Source organism: Salvelinus namaycush, chromosome 3 (assembly GCF_016432855.1).
Source record: "Salvelinus namaycush isolate Seneca chromosome 3, SaNama_1.0, whole genome shotgun sequence".
In the NCBI taxonomy this organism is placed as follows: Eukaryota; Metazoa; Chordata; class Actinopteri; order Salmoniformes; family Salmonidae; genus Salvelinus; species Salvelinus namaycush.
The window spans coordinates 57,135,578-57,155,780 of record NC_052309.1 but is presented as its reverse complement, the minus strand read 5'-3'; the positions used below and the strand labels follow the sequence as shown (position 1 = coordinate 57,155,780).

Here is a 20,203-nt window from a genome sequence, read left to right as displayed (position 1 = left end):
TACAGGCAGGGCCCGGGTTCTGCATCGCAATATGCTCATGTCATGTAATTCCCTACCATTTGAGGAACCTATTGAAACTCCCAGTAGAGGTCTGTGGAGAAGGGATCCACCCCAGCAAAATCAGCAAAATGGGGAGTGCGCTGAGTCTGAGAGCTCAGATGAGGATTCTTATCCAGTATTCATCAATAGGTCACGTAGGGATAAAGAGAGCAGACAGAGTAGCACACAACTAGTATCAGATAATAGTGAGGAACGGGGTCAGACTGATAGAAACTTCACTGTGAAGGAGTGCCAGCCAGTCCTCAGAGAGAGACCGGAAGGACGGGTAAATATGGAAACAGCTGAGGGCTCAGAGACTCAATCATCTCATGATGAAGTGGACACTGATTCATTGGGGTCACCCATGATCTTTCCCCGCCGTTCAGCCCGGCAGAGGAGGCCCAGAGACATTCGAACCTATAACACTTTAGGGCTGCCAAGCTCTTATCAGGATACCAACTAGAGATGTTCTGATGTGTATATATTTTCTTGTTTACCTTTACTAATCACAGTGTGATAATATTTAGTGGGGGTTCCGTCTGCCCATAAAGGCAGACTGGACATGTCTAGATAGTTATATGGCTGTTAGGCCAGTTTTTTCTGTTGTTCTCATGACCAGTACTTACATCTTCTGTTTGTTTTGAGGCTGGTGAAATGTTTGGGACAACATTTCGTTTTTGCAGGGGGGTGTTGTAAGGGGTCTTAGTACAGTTGTATTCCAGCCACTAGGGGGTACTCTGGTGAAGCCCATGGGAAATAAAGAAATATAGTTTAAGTGAATTGGGAAGAGTAAGAATGAAAAACTAAAGAAAGTCTGTAAACGGCTGTTACCTGTGCTGACATGATTAAAAGTGAAGTAAACTGTACTTTTCGCGTTGTAGTTTATATGATAAGCTCATTGGAAGGGTAACATAAACAGATACATGTGCTGCCTTTCCAACTGATGTGAAGTTCCAACACAAATATTCATTTGAAAAAGCAATAGACTTTCACATTGTAGGTCTGTTGTATAAATAATATAATCATAATATATGCCATTTAGCAGATGCTTTCATCCAAAGCGACTTACAGTCATTTGCACATAAATTTTACGCATGGGTTGCACTGGGAATCGAACCCACAACCCTGGTGGTGGGATCGGCATTCTCTACACAGGATCATCATTTATAATGTAATATGTGTTTATAACAGTGAATGACATTGATAATAAAAGTCTATAGCAGTGTAATAAGTGTTTATAACAATGTACAGCACATCTACCAACGCACCGATGCGTTTCAAGAGCCTAAACTATTTCAGAACCCTCAGACCCCTGACAGGGAGTAGCATAGGGGATAGTGCCATCTAGTGGAATGGAAATTAAACTATTATTCCAGATATTATTTCATAAAGAATATTGAAAACCTAAATTACTTTTCAGAGATCAGAGAAACGAAACAGAACGCATCTTGAAACAGGGAAATATACTACAATTTGTGATGTGTTCAAGTAAACGATGGACTTATAATTTGAAGCTTTTTGCTCGATTTGGACCCGTTAATGTCACTGATTTCATGTAGCTCTAATGCGCATCATCTACTAAACAAAATCCCGCAAACGTAAAAGCGCCAGAATTAAACATTGCGAGATTGTAAATATGTGTGAGAGTCAGAGATTTGAAAGCAGACGCTTTCATCCAAAACGATTTACAGTAATGCGTACATACATTTTACGTATGGGTGGCCCAGGGAAATTAGACTTTTTCGAAGCAATTTTTTTACCTCTTTCTTTGTAATACTGTATGTATTCAATCATTTCGAATTGATCACTTCCCAATGGGCACATACATCAATTCAATTTTTATTCCATGTTAGTTCACATGGAAACAACATTGATGCAAAGTGGGTTTATTGTGTCACAGTGAATTTTATAATCTGCAGTCAATTTAATTATGTTTTCATGTGCCATGATTCTGACATTTTACATATGATCCTCATAGGATTAGGCTAAATAGTTTCTGTGGTGCAGTAAATGTAATCTCAATTCAATACGATGTGCATATGTAACAGTAGTCTGCTTGCGTTGTGTACAATCAATCATCGACACGAACTCCAACGTGTAGCACCAGTCATGGAGATTTATTCTGATAGGAACAGCACAAAATTGCACGTCATGCAATGCACGGCTCACCATCCAACTGCACTCACGCACGCTGGTTTGGTGCTTGTTCACTGGGGATGTAGTTACCAAAATAATACAATTACAATATACAATATAATATCTTTAACAATGTACCTGATAGGAACAGCACAAAATTGCACGTCATGCAATGCACGGCTCACCATCCAACTCTGCACTCACGCACTGTACAAAATATATGAACCCCCCCACCAGACACAGTAAGTTGCTAGCTAGTACTGGCGGGAATTCTTTACAACAAAATGCACAACCAATATTCTCAAAAAAAACACTGCATCTTGTGTGATGTTCGAATAACATTTACAAACAAATTGATATCAATTGTACATTTAAATCATCACTTGGTAGTATAAAAATCACTTTTGACGTACAGTGCTTTGCAACCAACAACTTACCGTTGGTTTGGTGCTTGTTCACTGGGACGATTCTAACTGAAACATCCCCCCTCGTAAGCAAGCTACGCAAACCAGCCAATAAGATGCCATGTTGAGTAGGTGAAGGCAAGACAAAACTAAAACCAAAAACCCATTGGCTTAACAATAAAGTGGCAAGGGGAATCACCAATATAACCCTGTTACACTCCCCCCTACTGAATTCCACTTGCAAAGAAAAATAATAAAAATTAATAAGAGAAAGAAAATTATAGATATATTTTTATACTACCTAATAGAGAAAACTAAAAGGTAAAGCTGTGTATATCAAGGATGCAGACCCTGCTTTAAATCAGTCACTAAATATTCCAGTCATTAGACTCTTCTCCTCGAGAATTAGAGTGAAAAGCGGTTGATCAATCCCCTTAGCCCTCATAGGTAAACATGCCTGTTACATGTTAAGTACACTCAGCGACTTTAAAACATCCAAGTAATAAAATAAACTACCATAAGAGAGTTGATCATATCTGTCACATTACCATCCTGCAACCTCTAATCATGGTCACACTGATGTAAAAACAAAACAAATAAAAGATGTCAATACCATTGACCCTCTATTCACATATTTAACCTTCAAGAGCTAACTTTCTGCTGATTCATAATCTCAATCAGTCTTGACACTGGTTTAAATAGTCTTCCTGCCCTTGACCTAATACGACCCCGACTACCTTCAACTGCATAAGGGGTAACAGTGTTGTGTACTGTTGCAATAGTGGGTCTGTCAACACAGTCCGTCCGTAACTGATCAGGTAAGGAATAGTCCGAGTTTGGTAGGTCAGTACGGATATCGTAAGTAGACTGGTCAATTAGCTCACTCACTACACTGTTACGGTCTCGGTCAGATTCTTGAAGACTCTCTGATCGAGGCAGACCTTCTAGCTGCAGTATATCTTCCACAGAATCCAAAGGTGGAATATCCTGAGCATCCAAGGATCACACATCACCCTCCAGGCTTGTGTCACCTGTTCCTTCAGAAGGCAATTCTGACACCCACACTCTTGTTCTGTACTCAGCATCATCATCCACTGCAGTGTCCATGGCAGCTGAGACCACAAGGCTGTCATTCATGCCCTCAGACTCTGTTAATCCAGACATGTCTGTTCCCTCATCAACGGCAGCATGGGGAAGAGGAAGAAAGTTGACTGGCATTTTTAGGTTGCGATGTACCGTCTTCTCCCGTCCAGTGGAGCTGTTCTGAATCTTAAAAGTGTGACTGTCAGCATTCAACCCAGTGACAAGGTAGACAGTATCCTCCCAACGGTCAGCGAGCTTCCGCTTTCCCCGCTCCCCCTTGTTAGCCAGCAATACTCGATCCCCAATCTCCACTGGTGCTCCTCTGACTCTTCTGTCATAAAGGTCAGCGTGCCTCTTCAACTGCTTCGCTGCAGATGCCTGTGCTGCATTCATGGCTTCTTTCAGATCTCTCCTCAAAGACTGAACAAACTGGTCATAGTCGACAACTTCTGGGTTCTCTACGACAGAGCCAAAGACTATGTCAACAGGCAGTCTTGGCGTCCTCCCAAACATTAGCAGGAAAGGGGCAAAGCCTGTGGTCTCGTGGATTGTACAATTGTACGCAAACGTGAGGGACTTCAGCGCCTGAGGCCATCTGTGCTTTGCTCTCGTTGGCAGGGCCCGGATCATGTTTCCCAACGTCCTATTCATCCTTTCGCAGGACCCGTTCCCCATTGGATGGTACGGCGTGGTGTGAGACTTCTGAACACCTGCAACACTCAACAGTTCGGCTATTAAAGCACTCTCAAAGTTGGCTCCCTGGTCTGAGTGTATACGGCGAGGCATCCCGTAGACACAGAAATAGTTGTTCCACAACTGATGAGCTACTGACTTAGCAGACTGGTTCGGACACAAGAAGGCATGAGCCAATTTGGTAAAGTGGTCAGTAACAACGAGCACATCCAAGGACTTGTTTGAAGAATCTTCTGCAGACCAGAAGTCTATGCACACTAGTTCAAGAGGCTCAGTTGTTATTATGCTCTCAAGAGGAGCTCTTTTCCGGATCAGGAGTCTTGCTCACAACGCATCTCCTGCAGCACTTCACATATGCTTTTACCTCTCTCTCCAGGCCATGCCAGAAGAACCTCTGTCTTGTCAGGTAGACTGTTCTCTGTTGGCCCTGGTGACCAGCTTCATCATGGACACCCTTCAACACCATTGCTTTCATGGAGGCTGGAACCAAATACAAATACGTTTTCCTCTTTGTAACCACATTCTTTGAAACACGATACAGTACACCCATCTTCATGGTCAACTTGTCCCAACTTCTGAGAAGACACAAAACCTCAACACTCTCATGGGCACGCTCTCTCCGGGATGGTCTTCTCCCCCTCTCCACAAAGATCACTCTGCTGAACACGTTGTCATCACGCTGCTTACTCATCAGTAGGTCGTGTGGCAGAACATCGACATCGGTCTGCTCTGATGGCATAACAGCCTGTGGAAGCTGTGGCAACAGCAGTGCATGTGAGCCCACTTCACCCCCCCAGCACCTGTGTGAATGAAGAACAGCTGCAACTTCATGTCTTGATAAAGCACCAGATGGGGGGTCAACAGTAGCCTGACAGCTAATGACCACTTCGTTGGAGTCAGAGGCTTTGTCAAAGGGGTGGCTGGACCAGCGAAACACATCTTGCACTCTGTCTGTACGCACAGCATCGGCTTCAGCTAGTAAGGTCTCGTACGGGACCCTTGTCAAGCGATGGAGTGCACTGGGTCGTACGAAGGGCTCTCTGCTCAAAGCATCTGCAACAACATTTATTTTTCCAGGGATGTACTTGATGTCAAACTCGTACGGTGCCAGCTTGGCGACCCATCTCTGTTCACAAGCATCAAGCTTTGCTTTGGTCAGAATGTATGTCAAGGGATTATTATCCGTCCATACCGTGAACTGCTGTCCCCGTAGCCAGTGGTGGAACTTGTCACAGATAGCCCACTTCATGGCAAAGAACTCGAGCCTGTGCGCAGGATACCTCGACTGCGCATAACTGAGGGACTTGCTCGCGAAGGCTATAGGTCTCGCTGTAGCTCCCTGTTCCTGCACCTGGGACAGCACAGCACCTAAGCCATTGCTGGACGCATCCACCGAGAGTAGGAAGTTTTTTCGAATTTGGGGTGGGCCAACAAAACCTGGTCCAGTAAGGCTTGCTTTAGCTGGAATAAGGCCTGTCTGCATTCTGCTGTCCAGTCGGCAGCCGTCAACTTCCTGACAGGTGAGCGTCGCTTCTTTTTCCAGCGTGGAGCCTTGTGTCCAGTAGTCAATCCAAAGAGAGGCTTTGCAATGGTCGAGCAACCTTCAATGAACTGTTGATAATACACCACCATCCCAAGGAATGACCTCAATTTCTTCTGAGATGGAATGTCAGTGCCATCTTCCATCAGATCAGCTTCTGTTACTCCTGTAATGGCCTTCACCTTCTCAGGGTCTGTAGCGACACCATCCGCACTAATGATATGCCGCAGAAACTTCACAGACCTCTGCAGAAAGTTACACTTTTTTGGTGCCAACTTTAGGTTGTGAGCCTTGAGACGCTCAAAAACCATTTCCAGGCGCTGTATAGCCAGATCTTCAGTGGGCGCATAGACCAAGACATCGTCAAGGTAACACAGCAGGCTAAGAAAGTTCTGATCGCCAAAGATGTTTAGCATCATCCTCATAAAGGTTGCAGGACTATTACATAACCCCTGTGGCATACGATTGTATTCGTACAATCCAAATGGCGACGCAAAAGCTGTGAATCTCCGGTCATCCTCATGCACTTCCACATTGTAGTAGCCAGAGGTAAGGTCCATTGTCGAGAAGAAGGCATTTCCACCTAAAGCAGCCAGCGCGTCAGCCTGGTGAGGGAGTGGGTGGGCGTCTTTGATGGTGCGAGCATTGAGCAAACGAAAATCAGTACAGAGTCTCAGGTCTCCAGACTTCTTCCATACAAAGACAAGGAGAGAGGCGAACTCACTACTAGACTTCCTTATGATTTCACGTTCTTCCATCTCATTCAATGTTTGTTTGAGCTTCTCATAATGATTTGGTGAAAGGCGTCGGTAGGGCATCCGAAAGGGTTTCTCATCACTCAGTTGAATGCGGTGAAGACATCCGGAAGCTTTTCCACAATCCAACTTGTGCCTGGAAAAAATAGACTGGTACTCAGCTACGAGCTGAATGAGTTTCTTCTTACCAGCAGGAGACGCTTGACAGGAGTCGACATCAATATCAGTCAAACCTAAGTCACGTAAGACCTCAGGATCGCTTGAACTGTCAGGTCCGTCAGTATCGTGAAGTTGGCTGGAACCGTCATAGGTCAGTGTCAAGTCATCTTGGCAGTCAGTGAGTATATCAGCCGTTCTCTGCACTTGCTGCTGATGAATCATCATTCACACACGAACAGTCAAAGTCCTCTAGAGCCATGCAAGGAAAGACATCGGCTAGAGTGATGACCTCATCTTGGGCAGCAATCTCCTAAAGCACTTGATTCGCCACCTGAAGACGGATGGAGATCTCTGGAAGAGGGTTTATACTCCTGTGTGTGACGGGGGTGAGAAGAGCAAGCTAATCAATATGATGGCTAATGTGGAGAGATGGAGAGACAGTGAAGTACCTGACAAAGTTGGAACTGTAACAGTACTCTGCTTGCGTTGTGTACAATCAATCCTCGACACGAACTCCAACGTGTAGCACCAGTCATGGAGATTTATTCTGATAGGAACAGCACAAAATTGCACGTCATGCAATGCACGGCTCACCATCCAACTCTGCACTCACGCTGGTTTGGTGCTTGTTCACTGGGGCATGTAGTTACCAAAATAATACAATTACAATATACAATATAATATCTTTAACAATGTACCTGATAGGAACAGCACAAAATTGCACGTCATGCAATGCACGGCTCACCATCCAACTCTGCACTCACGCACTGTACAAAATATATGAACCCCCCCACCAGACACAGTAAGTTGCTAGCTAGTACTGGCGGGAATTCTTTACAACAAAATGCACTACCAATATTCTCCAAAAAACACGGCATCTTGTGTGATGTTCGAATAACATTTACAAACAAATTGATATAAATTGTACATTTAAATCATCACTTGGGAGTATAAAAATCACTTTTGACGTACAGTGCTTTGCAACCAACAACTTACCGTTGGTTTGGTGCTTGTTCACTGGGACGATTCTAACTGAAACATCCCCCCTCGTAAGCAAGCTACGCAAACCAGCCAATAAGATGCCATGTTGAGTAGGTGAAGGCAAGACAAAACTAAAACCAAAAACCCATTGGCTTAACAATAAAGTGGCAAGGGGAATCACCAATATAACCCTGTTACATGTAGTCAGTAATCAGTAGTGTGAGTGTTTGTGTGCATAAATGTGATAATGAGGGGCGTTGAAAGGTGCCAAAGCAACCAAACGGCTACAAAAATGCCACAACCAAAAATCTATAAGTGTGTCTGCATGGAGAGAGTCTCCCCAATGAATGGGGAATTGGTGCATTTATCCGGGGACACACCCGGGCCCAGGTGTGTCCCTGTCACGATCGTCTTCGGGTGAAAGAGAGGAACAAGGCGCAGCGTGGTATAAATACATCTTCTTTTTAATAGAAGAAGAAACGAACACGAACACTAATACTAATACTAATACAAACTAGACAAAACAACAAACGACCGTGAAGCTACAAAACGAAAGTGCAGACACAAGCAACTAACGTCAAGACATAGACAATTACCCACAACCTACCTAATGCCTATGGCTGCCTAAATATGGCTCTCAATCAGAGACAACGATAGACAGCTGTCTCTAATTGAGAACCAATCCAGGCAACCATAGACTTACATAAACACCTACACTGAACACAACCCCATGAACTCTACAAAAAAAAACTAGACAATACACACACCCTAGACTAGACAAAAAACACACAAACATCCCCCATGTCACACCCTGACCTAACTAAAATAATAAAGAAAACAAAGATAACTAAGGCCAGGGCGTGACAGTCCCATGTCGCTGACGACCCTCCCAGCCCTGCCCGCCAACATCCTAATAAGGAAAACAAGAGCAAAGCGAAAGAATACGGCAGACAGAGCAGGAGGGTCGTCACAATATGTATAAACTGCACTCCACACTATTCTACGGTATCGTAGTCACTTTAATTGTGTTTACATACTGCATCACCCATCTCATATGTATATACTGTATTCTATACTATGCCACTGTATCTTCGTCCAATGCCGCTCTGACATACACTGCCGTTCAAAAGTTTGGGGTCACTTAGTAATGTCTTTGTTTTTGAAAGTAAAGCACATTTTTTGTCCATCAAAATAACATAAAAATGATCAGAAATACAGTGTAGAAATTGTTAATGTTGTAAATGACCATTGTAGCTGGAAACGGCAGATTTTTTTTTAACCATCATTTTCAGCAACCATCATAATACCCGAACAGGGAAATGGTTCTAATCGTTTTCCCACCATTTTTTCCCCACCCCTTAAGGAATTTTAGAAACACTTAAGGGCTGTGTTTTGTATAGGCTTACCCTGGCATTACGTTTTGATAACCATTTAAATCACTCTTGGACAAGGTGACTTTCATCAATATATTCGGGTCTATTTACTCTCAGATTCTTAAATGCTAATTAGCGTCAAAGTAGACATGCAAGACTACAAATCCCTGCAAGCTCCTGCACGTCATCTCTAGCTGACCTTTGCAAACAGGTATATTGTGTCAATTTAAAACTTGCACAAAACAGTTCACAGAATTGTCAATTTAAAGAAATGTATTCATTACTACATTTTGCTAACATTAGATATAGTTAATCAAGAGATTCTTACCTTTGTCTCGATTCGACAGTCTCATCCAGATCATTCATGGCATTTTTAGTTCTTTATGATAGCCACATTAGCAGCTAATTAGCATTTAATTTTTAGGGGTAAATACAAGCGAATATATTGATAAGTCAGCTTGTCCTGGACCTAGAGAGATTTACACAGTTATCAAAACGTCACTCAAAGGTAAGCCTACACAAAACACAGACCTTATTTTAAGTGTTTCTATAATCCAGTAAGGGAAAAACGATTGGAACAATTTATATTATGCGTATTATGACTCATACTGTGGTACTCTATAGTGTATTGTACTGGGGGCTATGGACTGGGTGGAGTAGAAAGTGTTGCCATAGACCTCAGTCCCCCATAAAATAACATCATATATAGATTCTACAGACCCTAGTGAGTAATCCCAACACCAGTAATCCCAACACCACCACCCAACACCACCGTACATACCTACACGTACGCTACGGTCACAAGACGCAGGCCTCCTAATTGTCCCTAGAATTTCTAAGCAAACAGCTGGAGGCAGGGCTTTCTCCTATAGATCTCCATTTTTATGGAATGGTCTGCCTACCCATGTGAGAGACGCAGACTCGGTCTCAACCTTTAAGTCTTTACTGAAGACTTATCTCTTCAGTAGGTCATATGATTGAGTGTAGTCTGGCCCAGGGGTGTGAAGGTGAACGGAAAGGCTCTGGAGCAACGAACCGCCCTTGCTGTCTCTGCCTGGCCGGTTCCCCTCTCTCCACTGGGATTCTCTGCCTCTAACCCTATTACACGGGCTGAGTCACTGGCTTACTGGTGCTCTTTCATGCCGTCCCTAGGAGGGGTGCGTCACTTGAGTGGGTTGAGTTACTGACGTGATCTTCCTGTCTGGGTTGGTGCCCCCCCTTGGTTTGTGCTGTGGTGGAGATCTTTGTGGGCTATACTCAGCCGTGTCTCAGGATTGTAAATTGGTGGTTGAAGATATCCCTCTAGTGGTGCGGGGGCTGTGCTTTGGCAAAGTGGGTGGGGTTATATCCTTCCTGTTTGGCCCTGTCCGGGGGTATCACCGGATGGGGCCACAGTGTCTCCTGACCCCTCCTGTCTCAGCCTCCAGTATTTATGCTGCAGTAGTTTATGTGTCGGGGGGCTGGGGTCAGTTGGTTATATCTGGAGTACTTCTCCTGTCTTATCCAGTGTCCTGTGTGAATTTAAGTATGCTCTCTCTAATTCTCTCCTTCTCTCTTTCTTTCTCTCTCTCTCTCTCTCGGAGGACCTGAGCCCTAGGACCATGCGTCAGGACTACCGGGCATGATGACTCCTTGCTGTCCCCAGTCCACCTGGCCTTGCTGCTGGTCCAGTTTCAACTGTTCTGCCTATGGAACCCTGACCTGTCCACCGGACGTGCTACCTGTCCCAGACCTGCTGTTTTCAACTCTCTAGAGACCGCAGGAGCGGTATAGATACTCTTAATGATCGGCTATGAAAAGCCAACTGACATTTACTCCTGATTATTATTTGACCATGCTGGTCATTTATGAACATTTGAACATCTTGGCCATGTTCTGTTATAATCTCCACCCGGCACAGCCAGAAGAGGACTGGCCACCCCTCATAGCCTGGTTCCTCTCTAGGTTTCTTCCTAGGTTTTGGCCTTTCTAGGGAGTTTTTCCTAGCCACCGTGCTTCTACACCTGCATTGCTTGCTGTTTGGCGTTTTAGGCTGGGTTTCTGTACAGCACTTCGAGATATTAGCTGATGTACGAAGGGCTATCTAAAATAAACTTGATTTGATTTGATGATTTTACTTTGGCACCTAGAATAGTTTTCTCCCTATAAACCAATATGTATTTCATATACAGTGTATTGCATTGGAGGCATTTATTTGACCTTGGAACATGTGTTGAACCCCAAATTGAATGCAAATATTACTTAAATATGAAGAAATTTTAATCATTGTTAATTTTAAGACAATTATTTTTGTCATGAATAATTAATGCCACTTTCTACTATTACGTGGGCGAAAGTACTTTTTTTGTGTTGCTGATAAGACGCTGGTATCGTGCATGGTGTTTGGCGCAAATTCACACTTTTTGCTAAACAACCTACATCAAATATATGTGTGGCCTTTCACGTGATCGTTAATGAAAATAGGTCGAACTTTGAACGGTGAGTCATGGATGATCTGGAGTCAGAACTGAGGGCGCCTGGAGAAGAACAGTGAGTCTTCAGATGACGATGAATCAATCAACAGAAAACGAATCAAGAAGCCAAACCTTCCCCTGGAGCCTCCTTTATTTAAAGGTCATTTATAAAATGGAGTGTGTAGAAGAATATGTGAACCCTTGAGTAAGCTAAACCAGCTAGTTAGCTAGCTGCTGTTTACTGACAAGTACTACATACACCACATATGTCAGAGTCAAGGCCCGCGGGCCACATCCGGCCCGCGAGAAGGTTTTTTACGGCCCCTGGGATGATCTTGATTTATTATTAGAACCGGCCCGCAGACCGCAGCAAGCCGGCAGCCCGCAGATCTTTTACACGCACCAATACTACATTTCCCACAATGCAACGGTGACGCACCGAGCAGTAGGCTGCTTCATTTCAATATTTATTGGCACAGCAGTCGTCAGCATCACAGTAAAATTAACTTTCAGATACCCATCAAAAATGGCAAAACGGAAGGTGGACACTGAGAACCGGGGGTTTCAAACAAGGTGGGAGTCGGAGTATATGTTCACGGAGGTAGCTGGAAAACCTGTGTGTCTTCTGTGTGGAGAAAGTGTGGCGGTACTGAAAGAGTATAATCTGAGACGACATTATGAAACGAAACACGCGGACAAAAACAAGAATATGGACATGGAACAAAGGCTACAAAAGGCTAGATTTTTGCACTTTATTTTATTGTATTTCAATCCAATTATATTTTAAAAATATTTCAGTTGAGTGGATGATAGAAAATTGCTATTATTGTTTTTTTCTTTGAAGTAAATTTAGCCCACTTTTGCTAAAATAGAAAATATAGGCTACTGATGGTGCCTTGAATACCGGTTTCTTTCATTTAATGTTCATGTTATGGGGATTTTTATATAAAGGAAATTTGTCTTTTGTGTCTGTTGAAAATTAAAGATTACTGACAGAGCCATAAGAAAATATTGCTTTATTTATCTGATCATATTGGAATATATTTGTTAGGTTTTCAGTAGGTTCAATTAGGTTCACTAGACTATATGCGTCATTTAAAAATTTTTCAATGAACATTCGAACAGTCCGGCCCTCGGCTTGTAGCTAAATTTTTTATTTGGCCCTCCGTCCATTTGACTTTGACACCCCTGACATACACTATATTTACACAAAAGTATGTTGACACACCTTCAAATTAGGAGATTCGGCTATTTCAGCCACACCTGTTGATGACAGGTGTATAAAATCGAGTACACAGCCATGCAATCTCCATAGACAACCATTGGCAGTAGAATGGCCTTACTGAAGAGCTCAGTGACTTTCAACGTGGCACCACCATAGGATGCCACCTTTCCAACAAGTCAGTTTGTCAAGTTTCTGCCCTGCTAGAGCTGCCAACTGTAAGTGCTGTTATTGTGAAGTGGAAACATATTGGAGCAACAACGGCTCAGCTGCGAAGTGGTAGCCCACAAGCTCACAGACAACTGCCGAGTGCTGAAGCGCATAGCTCGTAGAAATCATCCTCAGTTGCAACACTCACTACCGAGTTCCAAATGGCCTCTGAAAGCAACTTCAGCACAAGAACTGTTCGTCGGAAGCTTCATGAAATGGGTTTCCATGGCTGAGCAGCCACACACAAGCCTAAGATCTCCGAGCGGGGTTCCAAGCGTCGGCTGGAGTAGTGTAAAGCTCGCTGTCATTGAGCTCTGGAGCAGTGGAAATGCATTCTCGGGAGTGATGAATCACGCTTTAACCATCTAACAGTCCGACGAACTAATCTGGGTTTGGCGAATGCCAGGAGAACACTACCTGCCCGAATGCATAGTGTCAACTGTAAAGTGGAGGCGGAATAATGGTCTGGGGCTGTTTTTCATGGTTGGAGGTAGGCCCCTTTGTTCCAGTGAAGAGATCTTAGCGCTACAGCATACAATCATGTTCTAGACAATTCTGTGCTTGCAACTTTGTGGCAACAGTTCTGGGGGAAGGCTCTTTTCTGTTTCAGCATGTCAATGCCCCTGTGCACAAAGTCCATACAGAAATGGTTTGTTGAGATCGATGTGGACGAACTTGACTGGCTAGCACAGAGCCCTGACCTCGACTCCATCGGGATGAATTGGACCGCCGACTGCCAGCCAGGCCTAATCGCCCAACATCAGTGCCCGACCTCACGAATGCTCTTGTGGCTGAATGGAAGCAAGTCCCGCAGCAATGTTTCAACATCAAGTGGAAAGCCTTCCCAGAAGAGTGGAGGCTGTTATGTCAGCAAAGGGGTGTACAACTCCATATTAATGCCCATGATTTTGGAATGAGATGTTTGACGAGCAGGTGTCCACATACCTTTGGTCATGTAGTGTATGTTAATGCCCGATTTATTGTTTTCATCTATACATGAGATGCTCTTATTAAGCAGTAGCAATGTCTGTTGTTTCATTAGAGACACCCCGTGAGACTGGCTTTCACAAGACCACAAGGAACTGGACTCCTGATCCATCCCTGTAGTACAATTGATAACTATTGCTATAAATGCTAAAAATCCAATCTTACTGAAACTTATATCACTTTTTGGCCTATCCCTCTGTACTGGTATGTCTCTACTACTTTCACCACTCCTCCCCTTAACCCATCTTCCTCTACTTTCTTCACTGCCTCAGCATATGACAATATCTGCACTACCCTGGAAACCTCAACCTACCTATCCTGCATGGGACAATTCTGATCCCCAGCTCCATGGGCACCCGCACAATTAACACATTCCACTACTTTCCCCAATACTCCACATTCCTTCGTCTAATGCCCTTCTGCACGTCCCACTCAGGTAACATACACATAAACATTTATAATATTTTATATGGACATCTCTCAACTTTTTTTTCTCCCTACCTCTCTCTCGCTCTTCCTCTGTGTCTGTGAATATCTCCCTCTCTGTGTCTGTCTGGTTGGTCTCTGGGGAGGAGGCTTTCAAGTTTGTACGTCTGGACGGCTCTATAAGAAAGAAGAGAAAGGTACCCCAGAATGACCCACCCGTCAGCCTGTTGAACAAGCAGCTTTCATTAAAAACTGGAGGGAAGCTTGGCCTTACGCAACTTTGTGGCAACTTACGCACTACCCTCTGTAGTGCCTTGCGGTCGGAGGCCGAGCTGTAAGGCAGTGATGCAACCAGTCAGGATGCTCTCGATGGTGCAGCTGTCAAAACTTTTCAGGATCTGAGGACCCATGCCAAATCTTTTCAGTCTCCTGAGGGGGAATAGGTTTTGTCGTGCCCTCTTCGCGACTATCTTGGTGTGCTTGGACCATGTTAGTTTGTTGGTGATGTGAACACCAAGGAGCTTGAAGCTCTCAACCTGCACCACTACAGCCCCGTCGATGAGAATGGGGGTGTGTTCGGTCCTCCTTTTCCTGTAGTCCACATTCATCTCCTTTGTCTTGAGTATTCATCTAATTAAGTGTGTATGTGAACATGTTCCTGCTCGCCAGCCAATTATCATATTGATGAAAATCCAGTGTCTGTGTTATGACTAACGTATGATGTTACACTCATTCTGTTTTTTTATGATTTCTAATTCTTAACCTTCTATGATATGCATTTAACTCTGTAACACAACCGTGTCAGTGAATCACAGGAAGATTTTGTCAGAGTTGTCAGATGTTCCAAGGCTGTGACAATTGGCTCAAATCTATTCATGTCTTCAGCAAATTCTTGAACATTTCAATATTTTCCATCTTCTTTTGATCCTTTAGTGCACACAATCTCAGGAGGAGTTCAAGTTGGAAGATCTGAAGAAACTGGAAATCAGTATGTATACTAGGAAGAATATGATTTCGTCAACATCTGAATGCTTTATTCATCAGTAGTTGAATGTTTTTGGCAATGTAATGTGTTAATTGTGCTTTTCTCTCAACAGTTATCAAGAGTATTTTGACATATAACAAAGATTTTGCTTTTGATGTGCAGCCAGTGCCCTTGAGGTAAATGAAGATCGATGAACCATCACAATGCAGGCCACTTATTGTCGTACCCAATGTGAATACAGAGTTTTTTGTTTAAGTACACAATAATCAGAACAAATCAGAGCAAATTATGGAGTAAAGCAAACGGTATTACTAAAAATTCAACAATGGCTTCCCCATCTGAATGACCTAATCTCCTAACATCATGCTGAGCCTGTAAATATTCAACAAGTAATCTAATGAATGAAATCTTACATTCAGGAGAATCCTTGCCCCAGGGGAGGAGGAGAACTTGGAGGTGGAAGAAGAGGAGGATGCTGCTACAGGAGCAGGCTCCCCAGAGTCCTTTCCCAACAGAGTACCAGGTAAGAACTCAACAAGTACTGTGTTTTATTTGTAATCTATGGTGTATATAGAGCATTCATAATCATTGGTCTTTATTCTGAATCTGACTGTGTAATTTTGCCATGGTTATTTTTTTTGGCTTTGTGGCCCTGTTTTGAGTGCCTTTGTGATTGCTGTCTCCTCTGCTCCCTGTCTCTCTGCATGGCTTCGTCACTCTGTCCTCACTGCCTGCTCCATTCACAGTTTTGCAAGGTATGGTTTGGTTGAGAAGTAAGGGGCTGGCATGGGTTTGAATGGGTCTGTCTTTTTATAGTTTTGTCGTAGCATGAATATGATTGCCTACTAATGGACAGTTTGTTATTATCAAAAACCCTATCCTACTACTACTAGATAGCTTTAGTTGTTGAATCTACTTTACAATGTATTTTTTTATAAGCATTCACCAAAACGTGTATGTCATCTTAGCCTTATCTGTTAGTCAGTCTACAACTTCTTCTGCTGCCTATTATTGTATAAGTAAAATACTGCTGACAGTAATGACTTGAACAAGGATCAGTAAGTATAAACACTGGTTACGTCCCAAATGACACCCGATTCCCTATGCAGTGCAATATGGGCCCTGGTCAAAGTAGTGCACTATAGTAGTGAACTTGTCCCCCTTGCCCATTTTAAACATGTATTGAAGAATTTTTATTTTTGTATTGCTTGTAACTGCTTCGGGTAATGCAAGTTCTTGTGCTGTTAGGGGAATAACCTATGTGTAAATGTAACAATCTGCTGCTGTATTTTTTTGTGTGATCGTTTTGTGTAGTTTCTTAATCATTGTACATAAACTGTATGTGTAAACATGTATACGCAGGGCCCAGCTGTAAAAGAGACCTTGGTCTCAGTCTGTGTTCCTTGTTGAAATCAAGGTATAATAATATAGGGAGTAGGGTTCCATTTGGGACGGTACCATTATCTTGATTTCAGCTGCATTAGTTCTGGGAACGTGGGAATGTTTTCTGCAATTATTGTATCTTTAGAAAGTTACAGTTTTCATGTCTCCAACAGGTACATTGTTGCCACGGTTACCCTCAGAGCCCAGGATGTCGCTGCTCACAATAAAGATTGACAAGATTGGGCTGAAAGACGCTGGGCAATGCATTGATCCCTACATGACAGTTAGTGTGAAAGGTACTAAATGTAGGCTACATTGTTTACATTGCTGAGATGAGTTGCTTACCTTCACATCTGAAATGGTAAGGTCTGAAACAGTGATAATCTAGAAAAATGTTAAAATAATTATCTCTGTTGAGTTGACACTTGACAGTACATTTTTATAAATATCATTTATTCCTGCAGAATAGCCCAAGTGAATCTGAACGTTTTGTTTCCCAACAGATTTGAGTGGCATTGATTTGAACCCAGTGCAAGACACACCTGTGGCAACCCGAAAGGAGGACACATACATTCACTTCAGCGTAGACATTGAGATCCAGAGACATATCGAGAGACTACCAAAAGGTAGTCAAACGTTCTATTTCTACTGAATTAGTAGTGGGGCCTCTATTTAGCCAGTATCATGTAATATTAAGCTAATACAGGGTCAGTTTATGTTCAAATCCTTGCAGAGGGATTGGGCAGACAATCGTTAATCCTGAATTTTGTTCATGTTCCGGGGGCAGCTATTTTCTTTGAGTTCAAGCACTATAAACCCAAGAAGGGGTTTACAAGCACAAAATGTTTTGCCTTCATGGAAATGGATGAGATCAAACCTGGTCCCATTGTGATCGAGTTGTGAGTGACACATTTTGTGTTTTCCAGATTAACTTTCTTTAAATGTACTCACTATTTTATTTTAAGATGAAAATAAATTAAATTTGATAACTATTTATTTTGAGAATCTCAGATTTTAGCTATTTTTCTGGGGGGGGGTTCTGGTTCAGTCTGCCCTTTGAATATACCGTTTGAATTAATCACTTATTTATGCTATCGGATGTCAGGTACAAGAAGCCTATTGACTTCAAGAGGAAGAAGCTCCAGCTCCTGACCAAGAAGCCACTCTATCTCCACCTCCACCAGACGTTGCACAAAGATTAATAACCGAGGTCACAGAGTAGAGCACATCAAGAAAGCAGAAGCGCCACAGAATTCCACTGTAGTCATCAGACATCCAGCAAAGTTTGGTGTACCGACTCCCTATCCGCCTCCACTCACATCAGCAATACTAAACCCAGCAGGCCCAAATGCCACAACCTCAACTCTGTGATAGGACGGCCCTGGATGACACATATTAACTACAGCGGTGACAACACACTACTGTATAATGCTGCTTCGTAACCAAGTGGGAGGTGGGAATTTACCAGTTGTGAAGTCGTAAATACCAGTTGGATGCATTCACGTGATTTGAACTTGTTGAGAAAAGATCATTTGGCTAATGGCCAACAAGCTGCCTAAACCTTAAACTAAAAGCTATCATGCTGGTAAACAAATGAGTGTTAAAAAACATATTAATAGATTGCTTTTTATAAATAATGTTTTGTTGCATTTAATTGCAGAAAAATGCTGTTATCCAGGTCTTTTCCTAAATAGGTGACATCAGAGGTTAGCATGTGGGAGAAGTGGGAGCTCAGGATGATGTATGAGTTTCCCACTAGTAATTACCAGTTGGAGGGCCTTTCAAATGGTAAATTCCCACTTGGTTACAAAACGCAGCATTTGACCCCTCTGGTGCCAATTAGCGATCACTTTTTTTCTCCTCTCTGCATGACGCTCAATGGAAAAGTTGAGTTAGCAATTGGTACTGTATGTCAAACAACCAGCCTCGTCTTTAGTCTTCCTCTGCCTTTCCCTTTGGGGATGAAAGAGGATCAACATGGTCATAGGTGCTCAAGCGGTCTATTGATGATGTCATATCCTGGTGCTGACACTGCCACAGTGAAAATATATAACTGCCCTGTTCATTTACTTACATCCTTATCACTGATCTGGCATTATTTAATAGGTAAAAGTAATATATTGGGATATTTGCTTTAATCTATCACATTAGATGTGTGATTACTTCAAGGATGGGAGGAAGGATGCATTTTTTTAGCATTCAAAAAGGATTCTGAGATGCTATGATGTCATCCTGTTATAAAGGGAGTTGAAAAGGATGCTGCATGTAACTGAAGTTGACTTTTACCTTTGTTTTGAATGCTGTTCCCATCAAGGCCACACTGGCTAACCACTATTAAAACATTGTCTCCATTTTATTAATATTTTTTTTTGTAATGGCACTAACTGAATACACTTATGGTGCTTTCAAGACAACTGGGAACTCTGAAAAAATTTTGGTCAAATCATGACGTCAGTGATCATCGGGTCGAAAAGTCAGAGCTCTAGAAAGGTGCCAGAGTTCCCGACTTGGAATTCCGAGTTGGATGACTTAAAAGATTTCTCCCAGTCGGAGCTTGTTTTTTTCAGAGTTCCCGGTTGTCTTGAACACACTGAAGTCGGAGATTTCTGAGTTCCCAGTTGTTTTGAACACGGCATTAAGAGACACTAATCAGTGACAATTTACACTGCTTTCATTTTTAATAAACAAAATGCTGTTTGAATAGTGGTCCTTCTTTACACTTAATAAAGGAGCGAAACCTAACATGTCAAATTTTCACTGGGCTTGTTTGACATTGCAGGTGACTGCTGACTGATATACAACGACTCATTATTCGTAGATCAGTTAGTCATAATGAATCACATATTTGATTCTCACTAACATAGCCACTGCCACGTAAGACTAGTGAAGGCTTTGCAGGAGTGCCCATAGTAATTACCAGAATTACCCACTTAAATCAGGAATAAACAGATGGGTATTACTGTAGCAGTTATTGTTAGCATGTACAAAGAGAGCAAATTCAAGTGTTGGGTGTCGACAGAAAATCCACTTAGTCGTCATGATTAACCTTCAGTAACTCCATTTATGGTGTCACATACTGTAGAAATGTACAATGTCAATTCAGACCTGGAACAATGTGAAAAACGTGATGACAAACCCTGTTCCTTCTACCTGCACTGTTACTGTAGACTAGAGCAGGGTTTCGCAAACTCGCCCCCCCCCCCCGGTGCACATTTTGGTTTTTGCCCTAGCACAACACAGCTGATTCAAATAATCTAAACTTGATGAGTTGATTAATAGAATCAACTGTAGTGCTAGGGCAAAAGGACGGAGTTTGGGAAATCCTGGACTATAGCATAAGACTCATCAATCCCTTGTATGCCCTTACTTTTCCC

The 20,203-nt window shown here is 42.8% G+C and overlaps 1 protein-coding gene across 1 annotated transcript; it reads left to right on the top strand.

Moving 5' to 3' along the window:
• The first annotated feature begins 4,523 nt into the window (after window positions 1-4,523).
• On the top strand, window positions 4,524-18,502 carry LOC120043936 (axin interactor, dorsalization-associated protein-like). Its single transcript, XM_038988536.1, has 8 exons — window positions 4,524-4,544; window positions 15,395-15,449; window positions 15,559-15,622; window positions 15,866-15,969; window positions 17,003-17,125; window positions 17,333-17,453; window positions 17,609-17,728; window positions 17,935-18,502. Exons 1-8 carry the CDS (start codon window positions 4,524-4,526, stop codon window positions 18,029-18,031), a joined length of 705 nt encoding a protein of 234 aa, XP_038844464.1. The 3' UTR covers window positions 18,032-18,502.
• Window positions 18,503-20,203: the final 1,701 nt, after the last annotated feature.